The 9841-nt window shown below is 44.4% G+C and overlaps 1 protein-coding gene across 1 annotated transcript in view; it reads left to right on the forward strand.

Annotated features, from left to right (window-relative positions):
- Positions 1–1016: 1016 nt before the first annotated feature.
- The window catches only part of ankrd13d (ankyrin repeat domain 13 family, member D), a 13128-nt gene continuing 4303 nt past the window's right edge, over positions 1017–9841 (forward strand). Inside the window, exons 1-8 of the mRNA XM_041231949.1 lie at positions 1017–1037; positions 3619–3754; positions 7093–7217; positions 7637–7682; positions 8541–8684; positions 9028–9217; positions 9639–9705; positions 9812–9841. The exon at positions 9812–9841 is cut by the window's right edge and continues 52 nt beyond it. Coding sequence (XP_041087883.1) covers positions 1017–1037; positions 3619–3754; positions 7093–7217; positions 7637–7682; positions 8541–8684; positions 9028–9217; positions 9639–9705; positions 9812–9841 — 759 coding nt within the window. The remainder of the gene's footprint in view (positions 1038–3618; positions 3755–7092; positions 7218–7636; positions 7683–8540; positions 8685–9027; positions 9218–9638; positions 9706–9811) is intronic.

The following is a 9841-nucleotide window of genomic DNA, read 5'->3' on the forward strand; positions in this document are numbered from 1 at the left end:
TGTGTGTGTGTATGTAATTCCCTGAACACGGTCCGGTTCCCCGAGTCCGGCCCGTCCTGTGTAGTCTCTCTGCAGGCGGACTGGACAGGTTTTGAGAGGAGTGCGACACAGGGTTAGATCCGCTGCTGACAGAGACTGGGTTAATTTAGCCGCCTCCCCTCCCAGCCCTCTGGAGCCCGGGCACACACGACGGGAGAGCTGCCAAGACCAGTGTCTGAGTACGTGTGTGCAGACAGAGAGACAGAGCTAGATAGATATACAGAGATAGATAGACAGCTAGATATAGACAGCTAACTCTGCAGTGTACAAATTGAAGGCATTAAAAAAAAAAGGTTTTTAAAAAATGTACCCAAATTTTAAAAGATTAATTATATATATATATATAAACAAATAAATAATTTTCAGGACCTTTTGGGCAAAAGCCCTTCAGCTCTTTAAAAAACAAAATAAACACAGTGCAGTAAACCTGCTGTTGAAGCCGGATTGTCAGTCCAGAGATGAGAGACAGAAGAGAAGGAGATGTGATCCTTTTCACTGGGACACTAAACAATAATTATACACAGGCTTTCAAGACCTCAAAGGTCTCTTCGAGTGAAAGAGTTTAATTAGAGGGACAGATCCAGACTTTCATGAGGGGAGGGGGGCTGTTCAGGCTGTGAGGTTCCCGCAGGCAGGCAGGCGAACCCGGGACCCCCCCTCCCGCACTGAAGGGTGGCGCCCATACCGCTGCTTCACAAGGAGGCCCTGCTGCTGCCCTCCCCCGTGTATAATTATACTGGATATAATCTCACAAGACCAGGCTCACCACATCGCGGCTCTGGTCTTGCGAGATATCTATATATGTGATGATAGTGTCACTAAATGTTGTTTTTTGTGTGTGTGTGTGTGTGTGTATATATATATATATATATATATATATATATATATATATATATATATATATATACACACACACACACAGACACACACTCCCTCGGATTCTGCATATTTCCTTTATTAACAAATAAATAAGTAACATGTCGGAGGTGCTGGTCCGGGTCTGGTCCGGGTCTGGTCCCGGTTCACAGTCCGGTGTTTTTAAACGCTCCTGCTCTCATGCATTTCATGCGCCGCATCTATTCTAGAAATCAGGATTTTTCTATTATTTTTATTTTTGTTAAATAAATAAATAAACGGTTCCCTTCTGCCTTCCTCACTGTAATTAATTCCGCTACTAATATATACTATATAACGAACTAAAAACGGTACAAAATAATCAATAATTTATGATAAATAAATAAATAAATATATAGAATAAATCCTCCCCCTTCTTCTCCTCCTCCGCCTCTACCATCTTCTAACCTGGAAGCGAACCCGGATTGCTATTATTATTATTATTATTATTATTATTTTACCGCGAATAACATGATAAAAAGCGTCTTGTTTTATTGTGTTTCTTTCGTCCGGGACGGAGCTTCATGTTAACCGCGCCGAATGTGAGGGGAGCCGCCGATCGCCACATTACTATTCTCGTCGGACTGACTGAGCCTCCTACGCCTGAGGGACGGGGGCTGCTGTCGATTTAAATCAGGCCCCTGCTGCACTTATACCTTTGGTGGCATCCGGCGTTCTGGAAGGAAACCAATTATTTTGCTTTTGCCTGATTATTATATTATATATCCGCCGAATAATATATACATAATAATATTATTTTTAGAGTGTTTTTATTCGGAATCTCCACACAAAACAAAAATCAATCTGTCGGGTGCCTCCTGCTATCGCACATTCATTTTACAATAACTAAATATATATAATATCCGCTCAGAATTTCCTGCTCGCCCGGACGACGCTCACTAAATATCCGGTTATATATATATATATATATATAATCCGTATTATATCGCTGGTTGTTTATAAACGGTACATAATTTAGCGATTAACAAATAAATTAAGTAAATAATATGTTTGCATAAAAAACGGAGCCACAGTTTTCGGGAGGTGTTGAACGACACATGTTTATTTAGGTAGATATTATTTATATTAGTATATATTATTATTATACTATTATAATCATATATTATCATTGTCTCTCATGTCGTCGTCCCTCTACACAGGGCCCAGCTGTTACATGCAACCTAGTACCTCTGCATAGGAGACGTAGAGAACCAAACCGTGTTAGTGATAGACCTTGACCTGGCTCTCGAAGCCTTTCTTGTTCCACGCAAAGTGTGGACCGAGAATAATCTTGTCTGTCACTAATATATCAATATCTGGATATATATATATATATATTATATATATATATAAGTATTTATTATAATATATTGATATATATATATATATATATATGTTATATATATAATATTCAGCACAGTTATGTATTATACATAATTTATATAAATAATAAAAAAATTGCAGAAGGTTAAAACGATCATATTATATATCAGTGCTAGTCTGTCGGTCCAGATATCTCACACGCTCTAGAAGTGTGCGAGTCTTCGCATAATAATAATAATAATAATAATAATAATAATAATAATAATAATGAATTTGACACACACACATTAAGACACACGCTGACTGAGACACACACACACACACACACACACACACACACACACACACTGACACTTTTTTTTTTTTTTTTTTAAACACTGGTGCAGGCCTGCAGTCACCCTCTGCAATCATTCCTGACCGTTAGCGACATAGACATTTACCGCCTTGTCAGAAATTCACTCTGTTGCTGCCGGTGAAGGAAGTGTTCAGATCAGAAAATGCAACCCTTGTTTACACTACAAGAAAAATCAGTGCTTTACCAGACCTCTCTGTGCTTTACAATGCTTCCCTATGCTTTACCAGACCTCTCTGTGCTTTACAATGCTTCCCTATGCTTTACCAGACCTCTCTGTGCTTTACAGTGCTTCCCTATGCTTTACCAGACCTCTCTGTGCTTTACAGTGCTTCCCTATGCTTTACCAGACCTCTCTGTGCTTTACAATGCTTCCCTATGCTTTACCAGACCTCTCTGTGCTTTACAATGCTTCCCTATGCTTTACCAGACCTCTCTGTGCTTTACAATGCTTCCCTATGCTTTACCAGACCTCTCTGTGCTTTACAATGCTTCCCTATGCTTTACCAGACCTCTCTGTGCTTTACAATGCTTCCCTGTGCTTTACCAGACCTCTCTGTGCTTTACAATGCTTCCCTATGCTTTACCAGACCTCTCTGTGCTTTACAATGCCTCCCTGTGCTTTATCAGACCTCTCTGTGCTTTACAATGCTTCCCTATGCTTTACCACAGGAGCTGCTCTTCAGTTCTAGCTGCGCTGCCCTAGTTACTGTATTGTGAATCGGTACAGTCCTGGCTAGGACTACAGCTCCCAGCATGCCTCTGCTCCCGTGGCAATGGTGAGGGTTGCTGGGAGCTGTAGTTCTTTAACTGCGTTGGGCTGGGCTGTATTACAGTGTTTTGCTCAGTCTGTGTTGCTTTGACTGTGAGTTCAGGAGCTGCTCTTCAGCTCTAGCTGCGCTGCCGTAGACAAGCGGAACACGGGCTAGATCAGTATGGAAGCGAGAACAAGCAGCGCCACCTAGTGTCGCTTTGGCTGTGAATGTGTCTGTTGACAATCTCTCCTTCAGGTGGGCGTGGAGCTCCTGGACCCTCGGGGTCGCTCGCCCCTGCAGCTCGCTGTCTGTCTCGGGCACTTGGAGTCGGCGCGAGTCCTGCTTAGACACGGAGCGGATCTGAGCAGGGAGAGCCAGCACGGCTGGACTGGTGAGGGACTGGGAGCACTGGGAATGCACTGAGACGCACACAGCACTGTGATCTAGTCCTGCTTTCACTAGGAGTTTAATAATCAGACTCCCGCTGCACAGCAGTGTGATCCAGTCCTGCTTTCACTAGGAGTTTAATAATAAGACACACCTGAGCTTGTTACCTAGACACACTGGGGCTGATCAAGCTGGTAGTGAAACCTGGACTGGATCACACTGCTGTGCAATAGGAGTCTGATTACCAGCCTTGTAATGTAATTCCAGTCCAGTCTAGTGATATTAAACTGCAGTTACAATGTAATTCCAGTCCAGTCCAGTGATATTAAACTGCAATTACAATGTAATTCCAGCCCAGTCTAGTGATATTAAACTGCAGTTACAATGTAATTCCAGCCCAGTCTAGTGATATTAAACTGCAGTTACAATGTAATTCCAGTCCAGTCTAGTGATATTAAACTGCAGTTACAATGTAATTCCAGTCCAGTCCAGTGATATTAAACTGCAGTTACAATGTAATTCCAGTCCAGTCTAGTGATATTAAACTGCAGTTACAATGTAATTCCAGCCCAGTCTAGTGATATTAAACTGCAGTTACAATGTAATTCCAGTCCAGTCTAGTGATATTAAACTGCAGTTACAATGTAATTCCAGTCCAGTCTAGTGATATTAAACTGCAGTTACAATGTAATTCCAGTCCAGTCTAGTGATATTAAACTGCAGTTACAATGTAATTCCAGCCCAGTCTAGTGATATTAAACTGCAGTTAATGTAATTCCAGTCCAGTCTAGTGATATTAAACTGCAGTTACAATGTAATTCCAGTCCAGTCCAGTGATATTAAACTGCAGTTACAATGTAATTCCAGTCCAGTGATATTAAACTGCAGTTACAATGTAATTCCAGTCCAGTCCAGTGATATTAAACTGCAGTTACAATGTAATTCCAGTCCAGTCTAGTGATATTAAACTGCAGTTACAATGTAATTCCAGTCCAGTCTAGTGATATTAAACTGCAGTTACAATGTAATTCCAGTCCAGTCCAGTGATATTAAACTGCAGTTACAATGTAATTCCAGTCCAGTCCAGTGATATTAAACTGCAGTTACAATGTAATTCCAGTCCAGTCTAGTGATATTAAACTGCAGTTACAATGTAATTCCAGTCCAGTCTAGTGATATTAAACTGCAGTTACAATGTAATTCCAGCCCAGTCCAGTGATATTAAACTGCAGTTACAATGTAATTCCAGCCCAGTCTAGTGATATTAAACTGCAGTTACAATGTAATTCCAGCCCAGTCCAGTGATATTAAACTGCAGTTACAATGTAATTCCAGCCCAGTCCAGTGATATTAAACTGCAGTTACAATGTAATTCCAGTCCAGTCCAGTGATATTAAACTGCAGTTACAATGTAATTCCAGCCCAGTCTAGTGATATTAAACTGCAGTTACAATGTAATTCCAGTCCAGTCCAGTGATATTAAACTGCAGTTACAATGTAATTCCAGTCCAGTCTAGTGATATTAAACTGCAGTTACAATGTAATTCCAGTCCAGTCTAGTGATATTAAACTGCAGTTACAATGTAATTCCAGTCCAGTCTAGTGATATTAAACTGCAGTTACAATGTAATTCCAGTCCAGTCTAGTGATATTAAACTGCAGTTACAATGTAATTCCAGTCCAGTCTAGTGATATTAAACTGCAGTTACAATGTAATTCCAGTCCAGTCTAGTCTAGTGATATTAAACTGCAGTTACAATGTAATTCCAGTCCAGTCTAGTGATATTAAACTGCAGTTACAATGTAATTCCAGTCCAGTCTAGTGATATTAAACTGCAGTTACAATGTAATTCCAGTCCAGTCCAGTGATATTAAACTGCAGTTACAATGTAATTCCAGTCCAGTCTAGTGATATTAAACTGCAGTTACAATGTAATTCCAGTCCAGTGATATTAAACTGCAGTTACAATGTAATTCCAGTCCAGTCCAGTGATATTAAACTGCAGTTACAATGTAATTCCAGTCCAGTCCAGTGATATTAAACTGCAGTTACAATGTAATTCCAGTCCAGTCTAGTGATATTAAACTGCAGTTACAATGTAATTCCAGTCCAGTCCAGTGATATTAAACTGCAGTTACAATGTAATTCCAGCCCAGTCCAGTGATATTAAACTGCAGTTACAATGTAATTCCAGCCCAGTCCAGTGATATTAAACTGCAGTTACAATGTAATTCCAGCCCAGTCCAGTGATATTAAACTGCAGTTACAATGTAATTCCAGCCCAGTCTAGTGATATTAAACTGCAGTTACAATGTAATTCCAGTCCAGTCCAGTGATATTAAACTGCAGTTACAATGTAATTCCAGCCCAGTCCAGTGATATTAAACTGCAGTTACAATGTAATTCCAGCCCAGTCCAGTGATATTAAACTGCAGTTACAATGTAATTCCAGTCCAGTCCAGTGATATTAAACTGCAGTTACAATGTAATTCCAGTCCAGTCTAGTGATATTAAACTGCAGTTACAATGTAATTCCAGTCCAGTCTAGTGATATTAAACTGCAGTTACAATGTAATTCCAGTCCAGTCTAGTGATATTAAACTGCAGTTACAATGTAATTCCAGTCCAGTCCAGTGATATTAAACTGCAGTTACAATGTAATTCCAGTCCAGTCTAGTGATATTAAACTGCAGTTACAATGTAATTCCAGTCCAGTCCAGTGATATTAAACTGCAGTTACAATGTAATTCCAGTCCAGTCCAGTGATATTAAACTGCAGTTACAATGTAATTCCAGTCCAGTCCAGTGATATTAAACTGCAGTTACAATGTAATTCCAGTCCAGTCTAGTGATATTAAACTGCAGTTACAATGTAATTCCAGTCCAGTCCAGTGATATTAAACTGCAGTTACAATGTAATTCCAGTCCAGTCTAGTGATATTAAACTGCAGTTACAATGTAATTCCAGTCCAGTCTAGTGATATTAAACTGCAGTTACAATGTAATTCCAGTCCAGTCCAGTGATATTAAACTGCAGTTACAATGTAATTCCAGTCCAGTCTAGTGATATTAAACTGCAGTTACAATGTAATTCCAGTCCAGTCTAGTGATATTAAACTGCAGTTACAATGTAATTCCAGTCCAGTCCAGTGATATTAAACTGCAGTTACAATGTAATTCCAGTCCAGTCTAGTGATATTAAACTGCAGTTACAATGTAATTCCAGTCCAGTCCAGTGATATTAAACTGCAGTTACAATGTAATTCCAGTCCAGTTCAGTGGTATTAATGGGAGGTTTGGTACCGGTCCTGTGTTCTGATGGGAACTCGTTGTCGGGTCAGTGTTACAGGAAGCCGTTAGCACTGGGGACCCGGAACTGGTGCAACTGGTTCTGCAGTTCAGAGATTACCAGCGAGCCACTGAGAGACTGGGAGGAATTCCCGAGCTTCTGAGCAAACTACTTAAGGTGAGAGAGGGAGGAGGGAGAGAGAGGGAGGGAGGGAGAGAGAGGGAGAGGGAGGAGAGAGAGGAGAGAGAGAGAGGAGAGAGAGAGAGAGAGAGAGAGAGAGAGAGAGGAGAGGAGAGAGGGAGAGGGAGAGGAGAGAGAGAGGGAGAGGGAGGAGAGGAGGAGGAGGGGAGAGGAGAGAGAGAGAGCAGAGAGGGAGAGGAGAGGAGAGAGAGAGAGGAGAGAGGGGAGGGGGAGAGGAGAGGAGAGGGAGAGATGGGGAGGAGAAAGAGGAGGGAGGAGAGGAGAGAAGGGAGGGGGAGAGGGAAATGAATTTTCTAGTTTCCTGTGCTCAGTTTCATGGTGTGATTTATTCTCATGTTGCTCAGCTGCTTTGCTTGTTTTGTTGCTCGAATGTTTTCGATGTGTTTGTCTTGCAGGCTCGCGATTTCTACGTGGAGATGAAATGGGAGTTCACCAGCTGGGGTGAGTGACAGAACCACTGAGACACGCCTAGAGAATTGGGGGGGTTGTGGGGCTGTCTGTCTGTCTGTCTGTCTGTCTCTCTGTGTGTCTGTCTCTCTGTGTGTGTGTGTGTGTCTCTCTATGTCACAAACATCTAAAGAACCATTCCTCCGATTTTGATTAAACTAAGGGCATTCTTTACCTCTCTTCTCTTCCCTTCCTCTCTCTCCTTCTCTCCTATCTCCTCTCTCTCCTCTCTGTCTCTCTCCTCTCCCCTCTCTACTCTCTCTCTCTCCCCTCTCTCTCCTCCCTGTCTGTCTCCTCTCCCTACTCTACTCTCTACTCTCTACTCTCCTATCTCTCTCTCCTCTCTCCTCTCTCCTCTCTACTCTCTACTCTTTACTCTCTACTCTCTCCTCTTTACTCTTTACTCTCTACTCTTTACTCTCTACTCTCTACTCTTTACTCTTTACTCTTTACTCTTTACTCTTTACTCTCTACTCTCTACTCTCTACTCTCTACTCTTTACTCTCTACTCTTTACTCTCTACTCTCTACTCTCTACTCTCTACTCTCTACTCTTTACTCTTTACTCTTTACTCTTTACTCTTTACTCTCTACTCTTTACTCTCTACTCTCCTATCTCCCCTCTCTCCTCTCTGTCTCTCTCCTCTCCTCTCTCTCTCCTCTCCCCTCTCCTCTCTCTCTCCTCCTCTCTCTCTCTCCCTCTCTCTCTCTCCTCTCTCTCCCTCTCTCTCCTCCTCTCTCTCCTCTCCCCACTCTCCTCTCTCTCTCTCTCTCTCTCTCGCTCCTCTCCCCACTCTCCTCTCTCTCTCTCTCACGCCTCTCTCCTCTCCTGTCCCCTCCTCTCCTCCCTCAGTGCCCCTGGTCTCTAAGGTCTGCCCCTCTGATGTGTATCGTGTTTGGAAGAGCGGTTCTAAGCTGCGTGTCGACACGACTCTGCTGGGCTTCGAGCACATGAGCTGGCAGAAAGGGAGGCGCAGCTACATCTTCAAGGGAGGGGGTGAGTGCGGCAGGAGAGCGGCAGGCAGGAGACTCGAAGTCCCCACTTTTTTTACTCCTTGTTTCGGTTATTTGATTTTGGAACGCCTGATCGCTTTTGTCTCCTCAACGTCGCGTCCTCTGATCCCACGACCCAGGACCTCCCGGAGCGGAGGTCAGCCAGCTACCGCCCTCTGGAGGACAAGGGCCAGCCCTGCAGGGGGTCCCGGATGGATTTACCTCCCTGACCTCGCTGGGAAAGCTCCGGGGCTGATGGGAACCCCATCGCAGACTTTCAACACGCAAAGAAACGGTGCATAATATCGATCGGTCACTGTTCTCATTGCCGTTCTCTCCTCCCCCAGATGAGGGCGCTGTGGTGATGGAGCTGGACCATGAGAAGCAGGTTGTGTACACAGAGACCCTGTCTCTGTCCCTGCAGGACCCCGAGCTGCTCCTGAGCGCAGTGGAGCCGAGCGAGGAGAGCGTGGCTCAGAGACTCACCGCCCCCATAGTGTCCACACACCTCGATACCAAGAACATCGCCTTCGAGAGGTAACCTAGCCCCACCCCCTGCCTCCCAGCCCCTCCCACGAGCGTGAGTGTCGGAGGTCAAGGTAGCCCCAAAGTAGGGTGCACTCACCTGCGGGGACCCCTCCCCTTCGAGGGAACCCCTCCATTTCCGGCCCCCCCCCCTTCCCTGCCTCCCAGCCCCTCCCACTGCCTCCCAGCCCCTCCCACTGCCTCCCAGCCCCTCCCACTGCCTCCCAGCCCTTCCCCACTCCCTCCCGGCCTCCCGCCCCTCGCCCACTGAAGGTCCATCCTACCCCGCGGGCGGGCCAGCCCCTCCGAGGCCCGGGGAGCCCCTCCCACTGGGGGTCCCCTCCCACTGTCCCACTGCCTCCCAGCTCCTCCCACTGCCCCCAGCCCCTCCCACAGCCCCTCCCAAATCCAAATGTTGCTGTTTGTTTTTCAGGAACAAGTCTGGTATCTGGGGCTGGCGCTCTGAGAAGAGTGAGGCCATCAGCGGCTATGAGGCCAAGGTGAGCTGCAGTTCCTGCACTCTGCCTGCAAGGGGGCGCCAAAGAGCCGGAATTTGAATTCTGTGTCCATTCAATGCGTTTTTTAAATATGTATTTTTGGTTGCAGGTGTACAGTGCGACCAACGTGGAGCTCGTG

The sequence above is a fragment of the Polyodon spathula genome, chromosome 29 (assembly GCF_017654505.1).
Source record: "Polyodon spathula isolate WHYD16114869_AA chromosome 29, ASM1765450v1, whole genome shotgun sequence".
Classification (NCBI taxonomy): Eukaryota; Metazoa; Chordata; class Actinopteri; order Acipenseriformes; family Polyodontidae; genus Polyodon; species Polyodon spathula.